The sequence below is a fragment of the Nyctibius grandis genome, chromosome 12 (assembly GCF_013368605.1).
Source record: "Nyctibius grandis isolate bNycGra1 chromosome 12, bNycGra1.pri, whole genome shotgun sequence".
NCBI lineage: Eukaryota > Metazoa > Chordata > Aves > Nyctibiiformes > Nyctibiidae > Nyctibius > Nyctibius grandis.
This window is the reverse complement of record NC_090669.1, coordinates 8,101,301-8,128,158: the sequence shown is the minus strand read 5'-3', so window position 1 is coordinate 8,128,158 and position 26,858 is coordinate 8,101,301. Positions and strand designations below refer to the sequence as shown.

Here is a 26,858-nt window from a genome sequence, read left to right as displayed (position 1 = left end):
TTATGCTGTGATAGTCTGAATATGAAACTAGTGTTGCAAATATGTAACTTCAGGTTTGGTGAAGAAAATAGAGTGCCACAATAAAATAACAAAATTTGTATTCAGAGTGTTAAAAACAAGGTGTGGATGTTATACGCATAAAGTAACTTTTCCATAGCTAAGACTGTAAAGAGTTTTAAGAGTTTTGATCAAGGTGCCTTTTTAATTGTTTCAAACTCTTTTAATTGACTAAAACTGCAAAGCTGTTGCAACTTCAGCAACTCCTACTACAAGGTAGACTGGCTTTTAGAGGCAGCGTATTGATGTAACTTCGTCAGCTGAGACATTAAGAATTGTCTCCTGTAATTTTTCCAGTAAGTCTTCTGCCCATCCATTATTTTTAACTGCTGTATATTTTGTAGGTAAAAGTGTATAAAATAAATTCTTTGTATAAACAGATGTTATCTTCTTTTGTACTGTGCAAATACAGATCTCAGATTAACACTGAAGAACTTAAGAAGTTCATAGCTGAAGTCTGTAACTTTCATACCAGACCAACATTTCCTATATTTGATGGGGTTCTTGTAACCTAAGATACTGACACCAGTGAGAAAGTCCTTCCAGTTTTCCATCCTACAGGTCAATCCTGCCTCTTAAGTGCTGTTAGAGGGAATTGTTTCATTCACCATTTACCTTGGTTGAGTTTCTGACCTGGGGAACCATCCAGCCTAGACGTGGTCTCCTTGAACACCACGTGTAAGGACAGCGCTGGTGCCTGGGTTGCAGGGTGCTGGGGTACGTGCCGCCCGTTTCGCTGGGCGCAGGCGGCGTTTCGCTGACCTTGCTGACGGTGCTTGCCCTGCGCCTGGGTCAGGGCTGGCGTAGTGCTTCGCCGGAGCTGTAATTAGAAAGCCCGTCCCCTGGCAGCAAGCGGCGCTCCGGCGCGGAGCGCTGCCGGGGCGCGGGGCCGAGAGCCAGGGCACCGCCCGGGCGGGGGCGGGGCCGGGGCTGCGCCTGCGCCGCGGTGCGCACGTGGGTGCGCCGGCGCCGAGGGGCGCGGCGGCCGCGGAGCCATGGGGAAGAGCCGGGCGCGGAGGTTCCGCAGGACCCCCTGCTCCCCCGCCGGCCCCGAGCAGCGCCGGAACCGGGAGGGCGGCCCCGAGGAGGAGCGGGCGGTGGAGCTGCTGGAGAAGGTGCGGGCGGGAGGCGGGGGCGGCCGCCGGCAGGGCCAGAGGGAGGGTGGGCTCGGCGTGACCCCCGCCCGGGGCCGCCTCGGTAGCCGCGGGGCTGCGGGGCCGGCGGGGGCTGTGGGGCCCGCCGCTGCGGGTGGGGCTGGGGCGAGGTCTCGGCCCACCTCGGCGGTGTCAGGCGAGGGACCGGGTGCGGTGCCGCCCGCCCGCCCTCGGGCGCGGGAAGGAGCTGTGGGGCGGAGCGGGGCGTCCCCCGCCGCCCGGCCCTCTCCTGCCGCCCGTTCTTCTGCCGCCGCCGCGTCGCTTCTCCGGCGTCACGGCTGCGCCCGTCGGCAGGGCGGGGCGGTGGCTGCTGCCGCTCGCCCCGGGCACGGCACCCCGTCCGGGCTCTCGTTCTCACCTCCCTGACCGGTTCCGGGGGGCTGGGGCGGGAGGAGGCTGCTCTGCGGCCCTCGTCCCAGGAGGCGCTTTGAAGGAGCTCTCGCGGTGCTCGGGTTCAGTCAGCCCCGCTGGAGAGTTTTCCTGCAGGTAGCCAGAGCCGTGAGTCCAAGATCCACACGTAAGAAATAACTAACAGAAAAATGCGGAAAAAGACTGGTTTTGGCCACTTGTTGGCCACGTTCCTGGTTTTCATTTATTACAGATGAAAACTGTAGTTTAAACCTGCACGTTACTTGAGAATCAGAAGTAAAAACCTGTTTTCCTTCAAGTAAAAAAATCCCCTTTGTTCACCTAAGTGAACTCATTGAACAAATCACTGCTTGATTATTCTCCTGGACTAACCTCTTCAGTCTTTTAAAAAAACGACAAAAAGAGTACAAAAATATACTGCATGGGTGAGGGTGAACTGAGAGGCCTTTAGCAGTTCCAGTGAGGTGGGAGCTAACGTACAACTCTTCCACTCTGCTCTTCAGTAGACGTTTATCTTTTCTGTTAGGTTTTCAATGAACTCCTTGACCTTCCAGGATAGGCACTTCTGCTATTTTATTATTTTTATGGTTTGCAGTTCTTGCATCTCACCTAAACCTCTGTTACAGCGCAAGTCTGTGTGCTCTTGTGGATGTAGAGAACGCCTGCGCCTTGTCTTTAAGCAGATGTTTTTAGTCAAAAAAACTGTCATGTTTTTTCGTATTTTTTGATTCTTCAGTTTTTCTTTATGGTGGCATATGCTATTCTGTTATATTTCCTTGATGGTATTTCCCCCCCCCCACCCTTTTGTCCATTTTTTTTTAAACATGGTAATCAAAAGTAGATATGAGGTCTCACTAGTGCCAGCTAGTGTCAAATCTGTGTCTGAACTGTGGCTCTCTTGTTAAACACCCAGAATAGTATTTATCTAATCTTATGGTTCATACACATAACCCAGGCAAAGATTTATAAACTTCCATGGAAGTTAAAAGCTCTTGATTCCATCCAGGAGCAGTAAAACAGGAGCTACAGTGCTGGGCCTGCAAATTGAAGGGCACATCAGTCTTTTCACTCAATAAAAACTTCCAGCTGCCTTTTCCCTCCCCCCTAATCTGCCCTGTTTGTGTCTCCGCAGCTGCAGCATCCAAGTGCTGAAGTGAGAGAGTATGCCTGTGCCAGCATTTCCAAACTGTTGCAGCAGAAGCATGTAATCCCAGCCTTTCTGCAGAGAGACGTCGTCCGGTGTTTAGGACCGTTGTTGATGGATCACAGTTTAGCTGTTCGTGAGACAGCTGCAGGTGCTCTCCGGTAAGCAACTGTTTATATTCAGTTAGAATGAGGTGCCTGGCATGGTAGAGAAAAGAGTGCGTTTCTGCTGTTAAAAGCCATGAACTTGAATGCAGCCGCTCTTGTTTCGACTCTATTTGGAGTAAGTATGCCTACGTCAGTCGAAGTCCCCGAGAAGGGCTTTTCTCGCTACAGTAGGCTGCCATTAGACTTGAATTCATCAGGAGCAGAGTTTAAGGTTGTTACTACCTTTTTACCATACCAGTGGAATGTGCTGCTTTCCATCCTTACATTAGGAAAAAAAAAAAAAAAGTTGTATGAAGAAATATAGATAATCTGAATGCTGTTGGCATGGTATTTTGTGTCTTGGTAACACCGTAGGAGTGGTGCGTTAGTTAGAACATGCACATAGCTGGCTTTTTGAGAAACATGTAATTATTGGACTGTGTCATTTTGAGTTGGCATTCTGTGGTCAGACCTACAGCTTGCTTTGTACAAAAAGGTGACACTAATACTTAGTAACATTCATGTTATATCTTACGCTGAGTAATACCTGACAGAAGTCATGTTTTAGTACAGATAAGCTATCTAGCTATGCTAGACAAGTAAGTGAAATTATGCTTTTTTTTTTTTCCTATCCTTTTATGTTAGGAAGGTAGAAGACTAAAGTTACTGATTAAGCAGATTGATTTTAAAACAAAATGTACCATAACCTTTAGAGAAGAAACATTGAATACATGTTTTTTGAAACATTCGTGGAAAATATTGTATCTGATCCAAAGCATTTTATTTTTTTTTTCCCAGAAATCTGAGTGCTTGTGGAGGATTTGAAGTCTGTGATGACATGGTGACAAAAGACATCATGACACCCCTTGTTGCACTTCTGAAAGAGGTGTGTTTATTTTTATTCAGATTTTAAAACTGACATAGCTATTGAATTATCCCATTTTCAAAAACAGTTCAATTTTTGTAGCTATTATCAAGATAAGATATTTGAAAGATCTTTTAAAAGAGTGTTTCAGTAGGTTTAATAGTACAAAAATTATTCCAGAGATTTCAAACCACTTGCTTCTGCCTCCTGACCTGCCAGTTTGGGTCAGTGGTGAGATTTGCTGCCTAGGATATTTTTGCATAAAAGGTATGGAGATTTTGGGTCTGGAACGTCAGTCAAGACAAGTCTGTTCTGTCAGTCAAGATCCAGATCCAACATTTGTGTTGCAACATTATTCTAGTGACCTTTTTTTGGTAAACAATTTTGTCTAAATGAAAGCTTGGCTTTACAGTTGGGTAGTTACTGCTATTGTAGAATAATCTGCACTGAACACCTATTCTTTTGGTCCAGGTGTGTTGCAGTGCAGTTTGGAAATGGCATTGAATTCTGTCACCTGCTGTCTTTGTATGAGCAGCCTTGAGCAATACCATCATTTTCTGTATGTTTCTTCCCCATTTTAAAATATGGGTAATAGCATTATTGTAAAGCACAGCAAAATATTAGCTGAATTAATCTTTGTGATTAGTAAGAACTGTTGAAAATTGCATACAACTGTATTAGCAAGAAACAGCATTTCAGGTTCAAAAATTTTTAAGTATTTATTTATTAAAAAAAAAGCTTTTAAAGACTACTGAATGCAAAGCAAGTACTGTTTCTACAAGAGAAAAAATAATCAATGATTCAATTCCATTGTGGCCCAGTTTTCATAGAGAACAGGAAACTAATCAGATTTTCTGGCAATAAACACTTCAGGAGAGGTCCCGCCATTCACTCTACTTCAAATGTTTTAAGTTTTTGCTTTTCTCTTGGCTTGTTTGTTTCCCAACCCTGGTTCTCTTGTTTGCTTGTAGTGTAGCACTGGACTGGAAGCTAACCCGCTCTCTCCAAAGAAACGTAGAGAGATGGACAAAAATTATATGGAAGACATAGCCAACGAGGCTATTAATTTGCTGTGGAATGTATGGTAAGTGCTGTGGTAACACTGGCCTCTTAGAAGAGATAATTAAATTGTTCCTGAAAAAGAGCATGGTAATTGAGGCAGAAAAGAAATTACTATCTTTGAAAGGGAAGGTGTATTCAGTTGCTGATACTTTTCCAAGTGAAGGATTCTAAAAGTGCACAAAGTTGGTCATTAGTTTTAGGAAGTGACAAAATATTCTTTCTGTTGGTTGTTCATCCTAAGTTCTGATACTGTTTTCTGAACGTGTTCTATTATAGTCTCCTGTACAATCTGAGTTGTGTGGTCTTGCATGCAGTGCCTGTAGATCCTTATGGTGATACAGAAGATAGAGAAAATTAAATTCTGATCAGTGGACTTCAGTGCTCTGGGAATAGGATGGGTTTTTTTAGTACTTCCTTCCTCTGCAGGTCATCCCAAAAGTTAATATTAAATGTTTGGACAAACTACCTCATAGTGGCTGAGGCACTGATACAAATCTACCTAATTATGTGAGAAAGAATGTGAATAGTTCAATTAGTAGTTTACATTGGAAACACCAGGTGAAGGAAGAGAAATGGCAACACTATTAATACAGAAATGGCTATAAACATTGAAGCGATACAAACCTATTCTGAAAGTTCTCCTTGAATTTCCTGTTGTTTCTGTTCATTTTGTAACAGCTCCACATCATTATACACTTTGGTCCATACAGAATTTTGTTTTGTACTGTACAGTATTTCAGTGGAGCTGCCTCTATGTCTGTCTGTATGGTATGGCTGCTGGCTTGAGTTCTTACTTGTAAATTGTTTTTTTAGGATTGGAATCTAGAACAGTACAGAAACTGCTTGCTCAGCACCTTACGCAGAATACGTGACTCCTTGTTGTAACTCTGACTCAACAATGTTTTGTCTTCATTTTTTTTTGTTGCTTTTGTAGACGTAAGTGCTTTGGAACAGGAACTATAATCATTAAGTGTGCTATAAATCAAATCTATATTTTGAATTTTGTGGCAATGACCGTGACCTTCTGGCTTCATTGCTGAGTTTGGTGCTGATGAAATTGGGGCTGGCATTGATGCTGAGACATAGTATTTTCAAAAGTAAATTTTTGAAGACCCTTGCAGCCAGTTAGGTCCTATGCTTTTTTAGTTTGAATTTGTCTCGTATTAATATATTAGTTTAAAAATGGGAGTAGCTGTGAAAACTTGAAGAAACACATATCTCACTGTTAGATAACTAAAGTAAACGTCACATTTAGCACTGATTTAGTAGGCATTTCTGAGTGTTAAGAGCGGTCATTTTCCGGAGTAAGCGACTATTTTGATGTGAGAGGCAACAGCCCGCTCTGCTGTCAGTGGGTTTGTGGATGAAGTCTTCCGTGGCTGCAGAAAGCCCTGGCCTGGTTTGTAGCCCACAGCTACAAGCTGCCTTTCACGCTCTGGCTGACTCTGTCCGCATGAGACTGTACTTAGGCTTCCAAATAAACTCCTGAATACTGTGTGTGAGGAAGCAGCTGGCAGAAACAAGCTTTCCTCAAATGTCCAGGGTATCGCAGCCTCTATTTCTCCATTTTATGTAGAGTAGATCATGACCTCGATAACGAAGGATAGCTCTTTAACTAATGTGTAATTCTTAGGTAGGTTTCTAAAATGTGAGTAACAGTGAGTACCTGTTACTTAAAATGTTGTTACAGTAATTTTTTCCAGGAAAAGTGTTTTATTGATCTTTTTTATGCGTTAGTGAGTGCAACAATACTGCAGTATCCATATTCAATAAAGAGGGATGTCTGGAGGCTGTGTTACATTACATGAAGAAATTTTCCACGAACGTGGATCTGGCTATTTCAGTAGGTAGGTGGTAAAAAGAGAAGATAAGTGTTTAAAGATTTTCTTTTTTTCTTTACTATATGAATGTAACGCTGATGTCACATCCATTGCGTAATGCACCTGCCTTAGAGTTACTTAAACTTTATACTGAATATAAGACACTGAATTCCTTTCTGAACAGCACATCGTTCAGAAATTGACATCTGTTGTGCTTGGTTTCAGTCCAAAGGAGAATGGCTTATTGGTGGTTACATGGGAGAAAAAATCTTCTGTAAAGAAAGCTCTAGACAGAGGCTGTGTTTTCAATTTTGTTTTCTGGTTTTGGTAATGAAGGGTTTAATTTGTAGAGCAAAGGATATTGTCCATCTGAAAAAACCTCAACTCTTATCACTTTCAACATGTTTTTGTTAGTAGTATTGTTGTTATAGTCTTATAATGGTCTTACAGGTGTGTGTGCAGCCATTCAGAGAGACCTAGACAGGCTGGAGAGTTGGGCGGGGAGAAATTTAATGAAATATAACAAGGGCAAGTGTAGAGTCCTGCATCTGGGCAAGAACAACCCCATGTACCAGTACAAGTTGGGGGCAGAGCTGTTGGAGAGCAGCGTGGGGGAAAGGGACCTGGGGGTCCTAGTGGACAGCAGGATGACCATGAGCCAGCAGTGTGCCCTTGTGGCCAAGAAGGCCAATGGCATCCTGGGCTGTATTAGAAGGGGTGTGGTCAGCAGGTCAAGAGAGGTTCTCCTCCCCCTCTACTCTGCCCTGGTGAGGCCGCATCTGGAGTATTGTGTCCAGTTCTGGGCCCCTCAGTTCAAGAAGGACAGGGAACTGCTAGAGAGAGTCCAGCGCAGAGCCACGAAGATGATTAAGGGAGTGGAACATCTCCCTTATGAGGAGAGGCTGAGGGAGCTGGGTCTCTTTAGCTTAGAGAAGAGGAGACTGAGGGGTGACCTCATTAATGTTTATAAATATGTAAAGGGCAAGTGTCATGAGGATGGAGCCAGGCTCTTCTCAGTGACATCCCTGGACAGGACAAGGGGCAATGGGTGCAAGCTGGAACACAGGAGGTTCCACGTAAATATGAGGAAAAACTTCTTTACGGTGAGGGTGACCGAACACTGGAACAGGCTGCCCAGAGAGGTTGTGGAGTCTCCTTCTCTGGAGACATTCAAAACCCGCCTGGACGCGTTCCTGTGTGATATGGTCTAGGTAATCCTGCTCCGGCAGGGGGATTGGACTAGATGATCTTTCGAGGTCCCTTCTAATCCCTAACATTCTGTGATTCTGTGATTCTGTGGTGTTTTCCCTAGTCAGTATACAATGGAGAAATTGAATTTTGAGTAGCTGAAATCAATATGGCTAGTCCTATGTCTGATGTGGTACTGTCCTTGCCTGTTTTATATATGGGTTTGTCAGAGAATTTCTTTTAATCTAAAAGACAGTTTGTGAAGGACAGTGTCATACCATTACAATATGATGCTGCATGAGGTGTTTTTTCCTGTGTCTGTTTTTCATTATTCCAGCTCTCAGGAAGATAATGCTTTCTCATTAGGAGACTGGAGGCTACTATTGGGTTTATTAATTATCTTTGTTGTTGTTTGCTGCAGCAAACTGCTTGCAGGCAGTGACGGAAGATAATCCAGATCTTCTTTCTTCATTCAATGCTTCTGCACAACAAGTATTGGAAACAGTGATGATGTGTCCAGAGAGCACAATGAAGCATATCCTTCTGAGAACACTGATAGCAGGTACGATGCTCGAGGGCATTCGTTGCTTTGTGATGCACGGCAGGTAAAGGAGGGTGGGGAGAACAGAAGGCTTAATTGTCTTTGCTATAGTCTGGACATCCGATCATCGAAGCCTGTATAGATGGTTCATGAGGTTATTTGTGCCTCTTGGGATCGTGTTTTGGAGTAATCAAATATTTGCAACTAGTTTTAAAACTGTCTTAAACGCTTGATTCTGAATTCAGTACCTGCTCAGTGTGATAACCCATTTTAACTGTTCATTTGGTTTTCAACAGTGAAACGAGTCAATAATAAGTAGTTACAGGAACTGTTTTAATCTTAATAGGCATAGGTTTTTACTTCAGATTCTCTACCTCACATTCTTCTTTCCACCTCAAATGTTCAACCATGGTGATTTTTGATACTGGAGTGTGATAAATTAGTTTACTTTTGATAATCCTTAGAAAATGGTTATCTCACGTGGATTTGTTATCACAGGTAAAAAGCGTCACCAAGATTGCTTCGCATAAATATTCTGCGTATCCTTACGTGCTGAAATTTACTAAAGCTTAAGACGTGGGCATAACATAGCTATTACAGATCTGAAATATTACATCTGAAATGTTGAACAGAAAAAATACAAGTCTGTAGAGAAAAGACTTGAAGATTCATACTGAAATACAAACACTCAGTATTTTTAACTGTTGGAGTCTGTGTCCTTACAAAATATATGGCTATTACAGAGCTGGGAATTGAGTATTCTAACAGATTTTTATATTTCAACTATCTCATGTTTAGGCACTATCTGGAATATCAAGGATACCATTCCACCAGGCAGCCTGGGAAGCATGGTTAATGCAATCCTGAAGATTTTTTCAGAATCATTAGCAATAGATGCTGGTGAAACAATTATTCATATGAATGAAGCTGAAAAAAACAGGTTAAAACTTGCTGCGGAGGCAGAAACTGAGGAAAACATGAGTGATGTTATAGAGAACTGTGTTTTGAGTGAAGATGATGACATGGAAGAAATACCAAAAGGAAAAGTCAGAAGAGAAAATGACATTTCAGACCTACTTCCAGTAAGTGTGGCTGGCTGGCTCTCGGACGGCTTAGTGCATTTGACTGAGGATCTGACTGGTCTTGGCTGAGTGTTAGCCAGAGTAGCTACCTACTAGTGTTACTAATCCTAACTCCCAAATGCCTTGACTGTTATTCAAAACTGAGTATGGAGAATTTCAGCCCATCTAGTTCAAATGTGGGCAAGTTGCATGGCACACCAGGAAGGCGTGTTTCCATTGTTTTCCTCTAGTGGAAGGTATAGGCTTATCTGACACTTCTCCATGTAGCTAGTGCAGGGAGTTCTGATCTCTGCATAAGGTGAGCGAGACTTTTAATGGTTGTAACCATTCAGTCATGAGTGGAGATGGCTCAGAAGTTAACGAATGCATTCACTATTGCATACATGAAATGAATAACAAATATTTCTGGTAGGGCTTTAGCTAACATTAGGTAATCTTGTCTGTTACACCTTTAGTGCAGGTGGCATTTCTTAAAGGTAAAATCTGTTTTGAAGCATCCAGCAGAAAGATGATGGGTTTTGTTTGCCTCTTAGTTTTATTTGCCCTTTTTTTTTCCAATGGGGACGGATAAGAAGAGGAACTGGCTGGATTGTGTTTTTAACTGAGAGCCTGGGTACTTAAAATTGCGCTGAAATGCTGTTTTACAAAATTAAATTTGGTTCATATTTTTCTTTTTTAGGCTGATAAGTGGGAACTGAAAGAAGTGACAGCTTTACTGATGGCTCAGCAGACTGCTCTGGAAATCATTGTTAATATGTGCTGCAGTGAAGGTTTGTAGGAATCTCTTTCATTGCAAGTGGTGTGATGCATTTTGTTTCTGGAATAGGTCATGTTTAATTTGCTGTTTGGTGATCTTAGCTTTTAAGAGTGAATGCACATAGACTTGTCCCTGATACCCTCATCTGAGGGGCAGATCAGATTGTAATTTCTATTACTAATTTAAGGATTTTTTTCTCATATAAAGAATTCTATCACTTACATATTTTTTTTGCATGATACTACATGTGTCAACATTTAAGAACAAACAAAAAAAGCACTTGTGCCAAAGAGACATTTCCTAAAAAGTATTACAGCAAATTCTGTTTTTCAGTTAAGAGTGTGGTCTGAGTGTTCATCTAATACAGTACGGGTGTGAATCCTGTTGCAGGACTGGGGCATCAATTTTTTAAAAGCACATAAATCTTCTCGTTTCAATTTAGCTTTGATGCTACAAGTGTTGCAAAAGAAGGGGGAGAGACAGCTTTTGCATGTGAATCTGGCAGCAATGCAGATTTAGGCTGTTCAGAGTTCTACCTTTATGAGATTATTTTTGGAGAAGAAAAGCTGTTACTCTAGGGGGAGTGGGAAATAGATATTCTGCATCTTCTGTGAACTCTGATATTCAGTTTTGATAGCTTTTCTCCAAGTCTTCAGGAAAACAAATAAATGATTCTCAAACTCTGTTTAAAACTAACCAATCAACCCGCCAAAACCCAAAAAACTCCTCCAAGACCTGAAAATTATAATTACTAGTACAGTCTGTGAGCTTGATGCAAAAGTAATTGTGTAAGAGATAACTTTCTAAGTAAATCTTTCAGGTTCTAATAAAATCTGCAGTAATACCCAGATATTCCCAATGGTGATTTCTTTTCTCTTACAGCACAAGGAAATTCTGCACCTAGTATATGAAGCTCCTTTCATAACTGTGTTTCTCATCTAATGAGCTGTAATTCATAAGCTCTCCCCTTTAATTGGAAAATCTCTTGTGGATAAGCTGCATATTCTGCCATTTAGTCAGTGTAATGTAAGGTTGATTGTGTTGTATTTCACTACAGTACTCTACCCATTCATGGGCAGACAGAAACATAGTCTGTAGAAATTAAGAGGAATCCAGAGGCAGCTGTTCATTTAATTTTCAAGTTATTTGAGGACTAAAATAGCTTCAGCCATTATGCTGAGTTCATAGAAACACTCAGCTTGTCACAGAACTGAGGGAAATAACCAGGCTGGCAAGAGAAGGGTTTTACTGTACGCCGGCCAGCGTTTGGAAGAAGCAGAGTGCTCTCGCCTTAACGGAGACACAGGAAGGAAGCCAGGAGACTCCAGCATTGCTGTCCAGTCTGTAGTTTGTAGGTTACCAGCACTAGTTAAGATGGGGTTGCCTTTGGAAATAGGTATCTATTTCCAAGAATGTTACAAGAAATCTGATCTTAATTATGGACTAATGTTCCAGAGTCCAGTTCCTGCTCTGCCGTGGTCACACACTGTGAACATATGACAACTGTTGTCTTATGATCAGCTCATGTATTTCTCATTTAATTTTCAAAGGAGATTTTTGTTTGCTTTGCTTTGTAAAGATGCAGATGAAATTTTTTTAGAAGAGGCAAGAGACTGACTGAAAGGGGGATGTCTGCTTTGTTTTTGTGCTTGTTGCTGCTGTGGGTTGGTAAAGCATAAAAGCCATTTTCTCATGCAAAGTCTGTTAATGCTGGCGTATTATGGCTGTAGAATTAATTGGATATTACCATAAGCAAAAGAAGATGCCTGTGTGATCAAGTTGCCGCAGCCTGATGAGTTGCTTTGCGTCAGATAACAGTAGTCATCACCTTCAAATAAATTCTTAAGCTGCTGCACAGTGCAGGTGAAACGCATTCATTTAGACCTTTCTTGCTGTATTTTAAGTGAATGAATTTACGTTTTGCCACAGAAAAAGTGCATGGCTGTTACCATAGTTACTAGATTACCTGGCGCTCATGTGAATTTCTGTTGTCAGACAAAATTACTTGGGGGTGAATACGATACTTTTTCGTCATAGTAGTTAAATATCCTGACCTATGTACACAGGCAGAGCTTTCACCTCAGCAAGGAGGATCAGTCCAACCTGTAGGCTTAGGGCTTGCGTAAACACTAGTGATGCACCAGTTAAAATGTAACCAGGTTTAAAACAACTTCAGATAAATCACTGTAAACCCTGTGGATGTAGATGTATCAGTTTAAATATAAACCACGGACTTGGCTTGTGCTTGTCAGGCCAAGTCTGCCTGAAGGCATGGACAGATGATTCACTTTGCAGTAGCTGTGCCTGTTGGTAACGCTACCTCAACCCCTCTCGCCATGTTTGCCCTTAAACATCTGCTAGTAGAGTAAATCATGGAAGTATAAACCTAGTTCAGGTTTATAGCTATAAACCTGGTTTAATTTACTTAAAATATGTTGCCTGAAATGGCTAACAGAGATGATCTGGCTTGCTTTGGCTTGTTTTGCTGTTGTCATTTCCTTTCAGCTGGCCTTGCTGTGGAGACAGTAATGTCTTCGTCCAGCCCAGTTAGTGCCCAGAGGACATCTGTCTGTGGCTTCAGTATTGCCAGAGAAAACAGTTGCCTTAAACTGATTGCAGTTAGTAAACAAGTTAGGTTGAACTGATGTATTTGCATGCTTGAATCTACCTCAAAAAGTAAAATGTTACAATCCAAGTTAAAATCTTAGTAAATGCTTTATGAAATGTTTTTTCTATACCTTTTTTGATATCTGTAAGTGAAGCATAGTTAATATCAGAGAATGGAGCACCCGTGTATGAAGAACCTCTCTCATAAGAATACTTATTGCCTGAGCGAACATAAAATAATTTTTTAATATAAAACAATTTAAATAAAAGTAGTACAAAACTTAGAACTGTGGCTTCATGGCACTTTCTTTGTGTGGACTTCATTAGAGCCCAAGAGCTTGAAGACTCCTAAACCAAGACCTGGAGCCAAGTATAACTGAGAAGTAGGGTACCTGTTGCATAAGTGATGTTACGTTTACAAGTCTGTCTTCTGTTCTCAGATCCCTCTGATGACGAATGGGAAGAACTCTCCAGCAGTGATGAAAGTGACTTTTTTATGGAAAACTCATACAATGAGGGGAGTGGGCTGCTAATGTCACCCCTGTGCCTCTCTGATGAGGTTAACTCAGCGTTTCTGAACAACCTCATTCCAAAGAAGGTACTGTCTTTTTATTTTATTTCCAACACATGGTACAGTCTTTCCCTTGTGCCTGATTTGTATCCCAGATTAGGCAAACAAATTGTTCCAGTCCATCTGGAGAAAAGGAGTATTTTTAAAATCAGTTTAGCTTCACTTTTTTTGGCCTAGAGATGGAGCATCATCACATGAGCTGTCTTGACCAAAATAATTTCTTCATGTAAGTGGGAATAGAAGGTTCATGTGTTTCAGAAATCTCATGCCTTTTTTTTCTTTTTTATTTTGGCTTTTCCAAAATACAAAGGTTATTATTCCTTGATTTGGATGTGAAAAAGATTACCTGCAAAAAGAAAAGAAACTTTGAGTAGAGGCTTGATTGCGAGATTTCCATATTCGCTACATGAGGTGGAAGTAACGTATGTGAATGTCAACAGTCAGCACTGAAAAAGTGCAAGTTCCTCTTTCCCCTGTTTTATACATAGTGTCTGAAGTACAGTATTTGACACTGACAGGAATTCAGATGTTCTTGTTTCAGAGTTGTTTTGCTTATTCTTATTTGAGGTTGTAAAGATGAAGTTTGTAATTTGAATCAGTTATTATGCTAGTTCAGCAGCGTGGTAGAATTCTGACCCAAGACATCAAGGTGCAAGATGAAAACATTCAAGGCTTTTTGTACTTAATAGCAAGCAGTCTAAGTTTCATGGCAAGGTCTTTTAGACTTGCAGCTGTCTGAAAATTCTGTAGTGGGACCTGTAAGAAGAAAAATCTAAATAAAAAAGAATAATAGAGACCTAGAAAATCACCTTTTGTTCAGTACAGTTGGATACTTAAAATAAGCTATGCTAAACCCAGTGTATAATTGCACCATTTGAGTGATTGAGGAGATTCTGGCCTTTTTATCAGGTGAGACACTTGCTACCTGGAAAGCTTTGTAATATGTAGTTTGCAGTATCTGTTTGACATTAAGCTACAATTCCAGTCTTCGCCCCAAACACACCAAAAAAAAAAAAAAAGCTTTATTGCTAAACCTTTCTTTTTCCCCTCCCCAGATTCTTGAAAAAACTGCTTTTCCGAACAGTGTTGCTCTAGACATCTGTATGCACAATCCGTCTTGGAAACCATTAATTAAAAAGTAGGAATTTCATTGTCTCTCTTACTATTTTTCATGTATATTGAGTTATTTCAGAACTCTTAGAAGGATTGTCCATCTTTGGGTTACTTTTAAGATCTGGACAATGGCAGATCTGATACGTGATTTTGAATCACCAGATCACAGCCTTATTTAATTCAAGATTCTTCTATGTATTTTGACATCTGTTTTCAAAGAGATCTGCTAGGTGCATTTTTTGTTTGTTTGTTTCAGACTGAATGCAGTGCAGTGTAGAGCTTTAACTTGTCTTCATAGCATTTTGTTAGTGTCGGATGTGGATTGTCTTGGAGGAGCTTCAGCACTTCAGTCCCTTGCGCAGCATCTCTCGCAGCTAGTCTTTTCTACAACAGGTAAGATGTTTAGTAAAGGGGGCTTGCTGGCCTATTTCATAGAGATATAACGTAGCCATGTACATTGTTAAGTTTTAATGCCTTTTTATTACTAATTTTATCCCTTTGGCCTTTCAAAATAAGGATCCTGAATGTTGGTAATGTACTGACAAAACAGTGTATCCTGATAAGATGTGTTTATCCGAATTGCATCTTGAGCAAGTATGCTCCTAATGCAATAATATGCTTTACATCTGTGTGTGCATGCAGAAGGTCACTGAGTTAGTGGATGAATCCTGCCTTGCCATGAGACCTGAACTGTTTGCTTGATCATATTTGTGATAAGAGCAGTTTTTCATCAATCAGACAAGCCATGAAGAAGATAGGACATTTTCTTTTTAAATGTGCAAACGTGCCTAAATAAACATGTGAAAAAAAGGGTATCTAGCACAGTCTTTCACAGCCTTTCTTCTAGGAATCTTATGAAATTATGGCAAAGGGGGTTGTTGCAAAAATTTCCAGAATGTACACGCTTACTACAGTAGGAAAGATAGCAGCTGCCTTGTCTCCAGGACATGCTTTATGCATATGATTGCATAGCTTTATTGAAAATATACTTGTAATAAGAAAATGTGCAAAGTTTTTATGACTAAGCATTAAAGCTGCTTAACTTCCTGTTATGGTGGTGATTCGATTTCAATGAAGAAAGCAATAAATTTCATTTTTCTAAAAATACTGTTTTGGAGTATCAGATATATCCTGGTAAACACGAGAATGTATCCACCGTAGTTCCTCCAAGGCACGTTATTTCATAGAGATGCTGTGATGGTTTCCCCATAGATCTGCTAGTATCAGTATTATTGGATGGGCTAGTGTAGATATGCAGCAGTTACCATTTCCAGCTACCTCTTGTAATCTTATTCATCAGATCAGCTTCATTCCAATGATACTGTTGGACCATTTACGCTATAATCTATTACTGACACTAGAGAAGCTGAACTGAGATTAAAAAAAAAGGGAGGTGGGTGGAAATACGGTTCCAAGCTGATGGTTTGCTTCCCTGATGGGCTGCTTCATTCAGACTATTCTGATAATCTGTTTTTGTTTTAAGGTTAGTGATTTTTCCAAAAAATAAGAGAGATTCTTAGAGGCTGGAAAAGCCTGCCAATTCTCAAAATTGTCAGAAAACACTTTTCCTAAGACAGATCTGTTGGGAGTCTAGCATATGCATGGCTTTGTCATTTCTTGTCTCTTAGAAGCTTGAGAAGCTCCGTTTTCTTCGCTTCCTTCAAGCATCTTCATTTGTAGCCACAGATACAGTGTATGTAGTTCTTACTTGCTGTAGTGTGTACTATGACACTTCATTAATGACTGAAAATGCATCTGCCTGCAAAAACACACTTTTTTTTCTCAGTGTCATTAAAAGCATGTGATCAGTCTATGGGAACATTATTACTGAGTGTGTAGTGCTTGAAAACCTAAAACACAGGAAATGAAAATAAATATGAAGACATATGCAAGGAAGTTCACATAAAAAAAAAATTCTCATGCTTGAAGAGCAGGACTTGCAAGATTTCAGGGTCTACGTGTTACGTTTCGCAATAGTCAGAAAGTTCTTAGATGAAACTGGAGAAGTGGCTAGCTGGAGACAGAGGCTGCTAATAAATTAGTTTGATGGTCTACATCCATTTTTGTTAACATGCTATTTTTTTTGTTAAATGCTGTGTAATGGAAACTGCCAGATAGAGCTGATAACATACAAGCATGTGGTTAGAAGGAATTCTGTGGTTTACGGGGTGAAAAAGAGGCATAAAGATCTAGTTGCTTACATGGAAAAGGAGGAGATATGCATGAAATAATGAAGATTTTCTGCATCTGGAGTAGTCCAGAAAACAAGAACACATTAGAGGAAAATAAAAAGCCTCAAGAAATGCAGAACATGTATTGAAGATGATGGCTGGTATTGATAAATTTGTAATTCAACAAGAATAATGCAGTGTTTGAAACGTACATTTCTGAAAGGTTATTAAACCACCGGAAAACATGCTCTTTATATGGATTGGAAAGAGTCCAATATTCTGGGTGTCTAAAAAGCCTGCTTAGAAGAAAGGAGTTAAAGTACACAGTCAGCTTCTGTAGTTTTCTCATTTCCTGTATTATGGCCTCCATGTGATAGCAGTTTTCAAGCTTCTGTTCTGACTGCAGTGGTTTGTACCATACATTAGGTCACACAAGTGTCTTAACCAGGGATGTGCCTGAAAATGAGGACCAACTGTGGTCGAACCTCCAGATGCAATTAATACTGAATTCAAACAGATCACTATGGTTACAACCAATGAAGACCAGTCTCTGAAAATCTGCCTCTTCCTGTTTGTGGTAGTTCCTGGAGGAACGATTAAGGAATTTATATTTCTTTGCTTCTCGTATCCTTCATCTTCCTGTTTAACTTTTGGCTCTGGGTTCAATTCTTTGACAGAACTCCCTACAGACACAGAATTCCTGGAAGCCATAACCAGCGCTTTGAGGGCTCTCCTACAAACAATGGCATCAAAGAACATCTCCCAGGTATAAACATTCAAACTCAAATGCTCTGGTATGTTCAAATTCATGTGAGATTGTGCTGGAAAGTTTTTGAAACAAAACCATTTAAATGAAGTGCTAAATTTCAGCAACTGTGAACACTGAAAGAACAGATTTAATAGCATTCACTCTTTGTATTTTTCATGGACTTTACAGGGATACTTTTAAAAATATCTTAATAGATCCTTAATAGATCCTTAATAGATCCTTAATAGATCCTTAATAGATCCTTAATAGATCCTTAATAGATCCTTAATAGATCCTTAATAGATCCTTAATAGATCCTTAACATGTAAACAGATGAAAGGTATTTCAAAACCAAAATAGCAATAAGCCACAGGTGGTATCTTTAGGAGATGGATATAATGACAAGCATTTAGTAAATTAGCACCTAGAAGTGTGGATTTTTTATTTCCTGATGTCATCTAGTTGAAGCTGTTTGTCCTTCTAGAATCCTGGTTGGACATGAATTAGTGAGCTAAATATAGGAATGAAGTACAATAGTTTGTATTACAAGATGTAATACTAGATGGTCTGCTGGTCGTTTCTGGCTTTAAACTGAAAAACGAGCTTCTATACTATAAGTTGTAATGAGTTGGAAATAGCTGTTGAGCTAGGTAAATGTGTGAAAATCTCTTTGGACTCAAAACTTTTTCCTTCAGTTTCATGACAGCTTTGGTTATGTTCTCGAAGAAACACCTTAAGAATTTGAAAGGGAGAGTTTAACTGTTTTCTTGCTGATTACATTTTTCAGAATTCATGTAGTTTTCATCATACAGGAGGCTCTGTTATAAATTTGCCTGTGTTCTGTAAAAGCAAATGATCTAAATGTCATATTTGCGAATTTGCATTAAAATGTAAATATGTCTATCTTCCTTCTTTTTTTTTTCTTTGCTAAACAGTGTATGACTCCTGAGCAGCTACTGGCTTTATGTGAAGCTGGTATTCACAGCAGCAATGCCAGTGTTAGAGTGAACGTTGTGAGCATCCTTGGAATTTCTGGCAGCGTCCTTGCAAAAGGACAAGATACAGCTGAAACACTAAAGGTGAAAAAGCAAACTTTGCATTGCAAGCCTGAAACAGTGTTGATATTTCTTTCAATTTCCTTAGGCATTGCTGGAAAAATAAATTTTTCTCTCTTATTTCAGATGATTGGAAAATTTCTTCTTGAGGTTGCTATGAAGGAATCGTCTCTTGTGGTAGCAGGGGAAGCCTTGGATGCACTTTTTGATGTATTTGCAGATGGTAAAGAAGCAGAAAAGGCAGCGGTACAGATCAAGTTGCTTCCAGCACTGAAAGAATTTCAGCCAGTGTTCAAGATAAGGGTAGGCATCAAATGCAGCCAGCTCAGGGTCTCAACACACAATGTGGGTTAAAGCTTTGAGATTTGAGCTTCTAGAAGAGATAATTAAGCAGGAATGCATGGCTTTATAAGATGACTAAAAAAAAAAAAGAAAACCAATAATTGAATTCCTGATATTCTGCTTTAGAGGAAAGCAAATACACTTACCTTGCAGTTCATGGAACTGTCAAGGTAACAGTACAGCATCTGCATTGCAACATCTGCATTACACCATCAGCATTAGTGATGTCTGAATCACTATATTGTTCTGAAACCCTTGTGGAAAAAAAAAATCCTTCAGATGTCTCTGGAGGAGAACAGCTAAACTGGTGGGAGAGAAGTCCCTTCTGAAGTTACATTGACATCTTTTGTTTTTAACTTGCTGTAGTTGCAGGTGGACATTTTTGTTCTGTTGTTGGTTAATTAAAATAGATCATATATTCTGTATTTTCAAGAACTACAAGGCCAAAAATCTGAACTGTAATTTTAAGTACATCCTTGTCTTAACTAGAGAATGACCTTCAATATGTTGTTTCTTTAGTCAGATGAAGCCTGAGGAGTGACTTCCATAGTCATAAAGCTAAGCACTGAACACATAAAATACATACCTGACAGTGCTACGGTTGTTCGGTTAGTTAGATGTGCAAGGTCTTTCATATAAAAGGCTACAGAAAATAAGTGTATGTTTCAGATTTATGAGTGAAATAGCATGCCAATAGTAGCCTAGTTTTAGGCAGAGATGTATTATAGTAAATTGACTTGCAGAAATAATTGCTAGCTATGCATGTGCACATGTTGGAGTTCTCAAAAGGCATGGGAAGCATGACTTGATAGAAGACATATATACAATTACTATAAACTTTAGGTGATCTAATAGGAGAGACTTCTCCATTAGTAAAATATGTATTTTTTGGTTTTACAGATGCGAAAAGAAGGCAAAGGACAATATAGTACAGATCAACTGTGTGTTCTTGACAATGTGAAGATGAATTTGAGAAGATTCATTGCATATCAAGAGACACTAGGGAAAACCCCAACTTGAAACATCCAGGAACTTTAAACTAAGGTTTCCCTTACTGAATAATGTTTTCCAAAAATATAACCATTTTGAACTTCTGAAGTTTATTGAGCAGAGCAGTTTTGCTTTCATGTTATTACTGCACATTTTTTGATGTTCAGTATTTTTGTACTTCTGGGTTGATGCAATATGAAAGTCACATCAGTGTAAAACAACATAGCATACTTGGAGATTAAGTGTTAGCAGTGATAAGAATGTGCTCTTGCAGTCCTGAGGCCTGTACATAGCACCATTGTCATCATCTAGAAATCCTCATGTTTCCTGGCGGAAAACTATAATTGCATGAAAAAGTAATTTAGAGAATATTCTCAGTTATGTGTCAGATCAAGAAAAAAAATCTAAAAACTCAAGATATTTTTCAGGGAATCAAGCAGTGGCAGAATGTTCATATTTGCTATTTGCTCTTACCTGTTTCTAGAATTGCACAGGCACTTATGGTGAGCTTCCCAAGAGAAGCGTGTGACAAGTGTGTGGATTACTGTCAGCACTTGGATCTGTTACTTCATGAGGTTTATCAAAGAGAAAACTGTTTCAGATTCACTTACGATATATTCAGTATGATACCTTTTTGCTGTGGAAATCAGCCTAAGAGCATCCTATGCTTATATGCAGCTACCTGTTTTTACTTTATTTTGATTGGTATTTCTGAAAATCATCTCCTGATTTACTTCCTTGTAATTCTACATCAGGATGAATTTGAATTCAGGGCAATAGTAAACCTAGTATTTTTTTATACTGAGGTATTATCTAAAGTAAGTTTATAATTGCTTAAGATACCTTTTTTCAAATATTTGTGATTAGAGATTTTAAAGCTGTAAAATACAGAAACTATTTTCAAAAAATGTCACTGATTCATGAAGATTGTATGTGAACTTCCATATATCAAAAGCTTTGGGTTTGTTTCTGTGAATGAGATCCTCTCATACACATTTTTTTAAGGGAAAAAAACCCCAAAACCAAGCATTTTGTTACGCTAATTTTTGAAATGGGACTTTTCCCCTCCCGCCTCTTCTCTTAACCTGCTGCCTTAGCACAGGCATCTAGTTTTTGGCAAAATTTTGCCCATGGTGTTAGGCATGGAACTACAGAGACCAAATTTGCTTGGTTTGTTAGATTGGAAAGCAGGCTCAGGAACTGACTGGCTAACTTGCAAATGACTGACTTTATGAAATCCTGACACATGGTATTTTGTCAAATGCAAGAGAAAGTGAAAAATGAGTTTAAACAGCTATACTGCCTGGAAGTCCTGTTATTGCTATTACTTTACAGGAGCTGGATGAAATGTGTGATATGATGCAATGCCTACTAATCAAATGAGTGAGTGAGAGTGTGGGATCGGGAAGACTCAAGGGCTATTGAGCCTGGCCTGGAGAAGTCCTGAGGAGCACGGAGCGGTTGAAAGGTTATCCTGGGATTTGGCAGGGGCAGGCAGCAAAGTCAGCTGGAATGTAACGGCTGAGGAAAGAGTAGCTAGGTGGATTATGCCATAAGATTGCACAGTGTGTGGATTTTAATCCCAATTTTAGTGTACACTGAGGATAGTACAATATTAGCCCGATAAAAGGCATTGAGATTTGTTTGGAGCACTTAAAAGGACTTTCACGCAGAAAGTTCTGCTCTGATTTTCTGGGTGCTGCACTGGATTGCAGGATGATCTAGGTTGGAAAGGATCTCTGAAGTTCTCCTAGTCCAGTCTCCTGCTTAAAGCAGGACTGACTTTGGAGTCAGATAGGTTGTGCTAGGCCTCGAGCATCTCCAAGTATGAAAATCCCACAACTCTGGACAGCCTTTTCCCATGCTTGACTGCCCTTGCTGGGAACACTTTTTTTCTTTTTCCCCTTGTAACTAGTAGGACTTCCCCCTGCTGCAAAATGTGCCCTGTGTCCTTTGCACACCACCAAGAAGAGTCTGCCTCCATCTCCTCTTATAACCCCCATTTGGTAGTTGAAAACAACAATTACATTCCCCTCCAGGCTGAATAAACCCAGCTCCCTCAGCCCGTCCTTGTGCATCATGTGCTCTAGCCCTCTAACCATCTTGGTGGCCTTCTGCTTGACTGCCCTACTGTGCCTTATACTGGGGGGCTCAAAACTGGACACAGTATTCCAGATGTGATCTCATGAGTACTGAATAGAGGAAAGTAATTGGTTTTCTTGACCTGCTGGCCATGCTCCTCCTAATGCAGCCCGTTATTTGTTAGCCTTCATCACTGCAAGGGTGCACTGCTGACTTCTCTCAACTTACTGTCCACCAGGACTCTTAGGTCCTTCTCTATAAAGCTGCTCTTCAGTCATTCAGTCTAGAGCCTGCTCTGTTTTATGGGATTGCTCTGTGCCAAGTGTAGGATTTTGCACTTTACATCAAGTGTAGTGGTCAGAATCTTGGTTCCTGGGGACTGTTAGAACAATTAAGTATGTTATTTTTTGTTTAGGTTTTTTTTTTTTTAGGTTACTCATGAGAAGGAACATTTCATCTTCAAATATGAATCAGAAAGTTGCAGATAAATACATAGAAGATAGGGCATCCACTAGAAAAACTGGTTTTCTTAATATAATCTATCAGACCCTGTTTTTTTCCTTCAAGTGAAAAGACAGACTGTCATTAATTTAGATCTTAAACTATTCCAGCAGTAGGAATGCATGGATGATTTTTTTTTTTTGCTGTACACTAATCAGTTGAATGTTGAAATCATTTGTGTCTTAATAAGATAGGTGCATAGTATGAACCATATCACTTGCAGAAGTATATGACTTTTAGTGCTTAAAATATTTGCTTCTATCTTCTGGTACACATGCCATTTCTAGCTAATAGCTGATAGAGAAATAAGGACATGCAAAGGCATTTTGGTTTCTTGTGAGTTTGTACTAAAACTCTTAACATATAAAAACTAAAACAATCCCTTCAGCTTTGTTTCCTCCAAGGAGACTGGAGCACTTCAGTGGGCCTGTTAGGCTGAGGGCATGAAACACTGACAAGCTGGCAGCTCTGTCTCCATCTCACCAGATGTGTTTGGGTTGATAGAGGGGTAAGCTGTAGCTCTTGGGAGGTGTTTTTTGTTAACCTCATCGCTAATATTAATGAAGCTTTTATATGTGATTTCCTAACATCCCATGTTGTAAGATCTCTGCCAAAGTCTATTGCCCTTATCAGTGGCCCATAGCAAAATGGAGCCCTCATCTTCTTTTCGGGTTTCTATGGTATTATAGTTAGCAGATAATAATTAGCCAACTGCATATTTTGATGTCCATACTTTTATTTCTCTGAATGAGAAAATCTCATTCTGTCACCTGCCTAGCTACCAGTTTAGTGTAACTTGCTCTTGGTGTCTAATGGAGGGCTTGTGACTGAATGAAAAGTAATAATTTTGTATGTTAAGAGAGCACGTTCTGCTTGTAAGGGACAAGATAGAAGTTAATAGGAAAAGCAGGGAGACTTTTGAAGACTTTTGTCTATGGAAGACAAGGTGAGTTATGAGTGATTTGAAGAAGTGTCAGATTGAGGCCTAAAACCGGAAAAGATTACAAGTACAGAAGAGCTAAACTGTAAGATTGGGACTATAAAAGTTGTTCTGACAAAGTTAAGGAAAATCAAGGCAGCAGCAGAAGTGATGATGTGGTGCATATTAAATGTTTTGAGGGCTCTTCTGGCACGAGGTTATTTAAATAGGTTTAGGGAAAGCTTGAGACAAAGACAAGATCCTTGACGGCCTACAAAGGCAAAGCCAGATCTTGAAGATGCTTTGAGAGTGGCAGAAATTGGACTGATCTAGACAGCATGCAGCATAAGTAAGTAGATGCTAAATAGATATAAGTGATCTTCATCAGTTCATGTAATCACAGAGATAAGACTGGTATCAAAACAGGTGTCTGAAACTGAATTTCTTTGCTTATTCTGGTCCCTAAGGCATCATCTCTGTCCTTCAATTAAAAAACTGCAATCCTTTGAAAGTCTGGATTGCTTCTTTATATGCCTCTCTGTCTGACACCTAGCACAACAGAATCTGGCTCTGTCTTGAGATTTTATACCAAAATAGGTGCTGAATTTAAGTCTGTCTATGGTAATGAGTAAAGAGGGCTGTGTGCTCCCTGCCCTGTTCAGACACAGTAGGACTGGTGGCATTTGCTGCTGCTTTGGCCTCTGCAGGGTGAAAAATGTTGAATCCCCAACTGTGCAGATAAGGAGTTATCATTGCTATCATTGTGGCTTTATTTTTGCTCTTGATGAAAAGAAACAAGTGGCAAGATTTAAATAAGCATTTGTTGTGAATTACTTTTTATATGTCATGCCTTGACATTCAGAAGACGGCTGTATACCACATTGTAGTCAATAGATTAACTATTTGGGGTTCGTGGTGTGTGTTGAAGGTATTTTTTTGTACAGTATTTTTTTTAAAGATTGTCATCTTAGAGGAACAAGACTGACTTTAACCAGTACTACTTGGCTTGGTTTTACATTTGTATTTTGAGAGAAAATATAAAAAAAACCAGCACAGTAAAATTACAAAATGAGAACTGTGTCAGAGAACAAACTAATTTAAAATCCGTTTGTAGTTTAAGTATTATAAATGAAATACATATCTTGTGGAATATTAACATAAAACAACCAACCAAAAATGCACATAAACTCAAGTTCTGTTTCCTTACTAATTTTCAGTGAAAGCATTCCCAGAGGATTGGATAGAAATGTTTAGCCTTTCATTTACTGTTGCAAATTCAGGCAATGGTAGCGGTAATTGAAAATAATGTAATTGTTCCTTTCTGGCACAGGTGAATTGAGTAAACAATCTAAATATAGTTTGTGCTGGACAGACTGTTAAGATATATAGCATTAAGATAATTGTCAAAACCTGAAAATTCTGACAGTCACAGCAAATTAAGGAACTTGAAGTTTTTCCACAAGGGCTGAAACATGGTGAGCCTTTCTGTTTGAAGAAGCTTTTACTTGAGTGGTGGCATTTTTTGTCTAATTTCCAAATAAATTCAAACTGTTAATTTTGTACCTTCTGGGAAAAATAGCATGCATTTAAATCAATTCACTCTAATTTAATTTGTTTCTGTATTATTTTCATAAGTTCCTTGTTTCTGTGAGAGGCATCTTATCAGATGTAATTCAGTGACCGCATAAAAACATAGGTTGAGACTTGGACACAAAGGAAATGGTAAGATGCTTTTTTTCTTTCAAATCTGGGTGTCAGGAACTCTTTACATTACGGTTATACTAAGGGCTTAAATCAAACTGCCTGTGAACTGAAATAAGATGCCATTGTAATAATCTGTATACTGTTAGAACGATTGTGGCTGCTACGTGCTCTGAACACGACGGAGGGTCCCGATGCAGCCCTGGGGTTGTGAGGCATCACATAAATACCTATACTACTTTTAAAGTTGTATTGGGATTTCAGTATACCTTCTCCTGGTTTTGTGTTCCTTTTTTGACAGAAATCCCAGTGAGGATTCTTTGTTTTCTTTCTCCTCTGACGTGTGAAATTTTTTTTGAACTTTTAAGGAAAATTGCATTGGCCTCTTCCCTCCTCCCCTCCCCTTGCTGGAGAGTGAAAGGCACTTCCAGAATTCAACTGAAGAATGGCTGATTCAGCTAAAAAGTCCACGATGTTTCTAAATAACCTTTTCTGAGAAGTTTTCTTTTTAGTAAAGTAAAAGAGTTAAAGTTCAAAGTCATGATTAAAAAAATCACTTTAACCCATATTCAAGTGGGGGGTTTTTTGTTTGGTTGGGTGGGGGTGTTGCCCTGTAGGTATATACTCCCTAATCTAAAGCCTTTGTGGTATCATACCACCCGTGCTGTGTTTTGGCTTTATTTGCTTGGGACTAGGGTTGCTACTGAGGAATCATGTAAATTAATAAACCTTAGTCCTACAACAAAACTTGTTTACATTTATGTGCTATGAGTGTAGAACAAATCATTGTTTTTGCAGAATTAGCTTTTTTAAAAAAAGGTATTTTTTCTGTTACCTCCTTACGAATAACATGAAATCCTTTATTAGAATTATGCTCACTTTTCTGTGTTATGTTTAAAAACATTTATGAATTGAAACCTTTTTCTTTGCATCTTTGACATAACAGGAATGTCAGGCTAGTCATTTTCTAGTTACCTTTTTCTGGTATGTTTATAATTATCCAAATAACTGAAGAATGTGGGTTTTGGAAAACAGGGTTATTCTGGACGGTTTTTCCTCCAGTTCCAAGCTGGGCTTAAGTCTCAACAGTTTTTCTGCTTGGCTTTTGATGGTGGGTTTAGGTACAAATCCTAATTCTCAAAGGAATTAAGTCTGCCAACTCAAACCCCAAATTTCACCCTGCAGCTTCTTGCTGTAGTTGGGTTTCCCTTGGACAGTGCATGTCAGACACCCTGTGACAGAACAGGGGAGGGCTGAGGACAGAATGTCCTGCTCTGGGATGGTGGGGAGAAGCCAGAACTTTAGTCTTTGGTTGTCATCAGGAAGTGGTGCTTAGACGACTTCTTTGCAAACTGTGCACCTCATGGAATACTTAGCGTTGAAGTGCAGCTTTTTAATTCCAGAACCTCCACCTCTGTCTTCCTAAACAGAAATACCCTCCCATGCAACTCAGAAACTAGGGGAAGCACCAGGCCCTCAATGCAGTATGCTGGAAACTTTCTAGCTGACATTATATTAAAGATGTTTTGAGGATGTAGTATGAAAATACTAAAAATAAAACTGAATCTGACTAGAAGTTGTACATCTAAATGTTGCTGTTTGCTGTGTTGTGTATGTAATGTGTTTTTCCAGCTGCAGAAGCGTTGGCTGTATGAGTATGGCACCTAGGCTATCGTTTCCTCTCCTTTGGAGCTGAATGAAAGGCAGGAAGACAGAGAAGTATCCATAACCATCCCAAAAACAGTTTTAAGGGAGCGTAGTGGCAGCTGATGGTGTAGGAGAAGGGTAACGCGACCGCGGCAGCCGCCGTGTACCGCAGAGCGCTGGTACGGGTACGCCCGCCGCCCTTATCTAATGTACACAGGCACGAGCC

The 26,858-nt window shown here is 39.8% G+C and overlaps 1 protein-coding gene across 3 annotated transcripts; it reads left to right on the top strand.

Annotated features, from left to right (window-relative positions):
• The first annotated feature begins 1,016 nt into the window (after positions 1-1,016).
• Positions 1,017-26,575, top strand: HEATR3 (HEAT repeat containing 3). Of its 3 annotated transcripts, none has more exons than XM_068411294.1 (15): positions 1,017-1,172; positions 2,713-2,885; positions 3,669-3,756; positions 4,707-4,819; positions 6,535-6,644; positions 8,227-8,367; positions 9,145-9,428; positions 10,108-10,198; positions 13,233-13,390; positions 14,419-14,501; positions 14,775-14,869; positions 17,325-17,413; positions 18,331-18,474; positions 18,577-18,753; positions 19,693-26,575. In XM_068411294.1, the coding sequence occupies exons 1-15, from the start codon at positions 1,053-1,055 to the stop codon at positions 19,810-19,812; spliced, it is 1,986 nt and encodes a 661-aa protein (XP_068267395.1). In that variant the 5' UTR covers positions 1,017-1,052; the 3' UTR covers positions 19,813-26,575. The 3 variants fall into 3 exon arrangements, with proteins under 3 accessions (XP_068267395.1, XP_068267394.1, XP_068267396.1); XM_068411293.1 differs by having other exon boundaries at positions 14,733-14,869; XM_068411295.1 differs by lacking the exons at positions 1,017-1,172; positions 2,713-2,885; positions 3,669-3,756; positions 6,535-6,644 and having other exon boundaries at positions 4,758-4,819; positions 14,733-14,869.
• Positions 26,576-26,858: the final 283 nt, after the last annotated feature.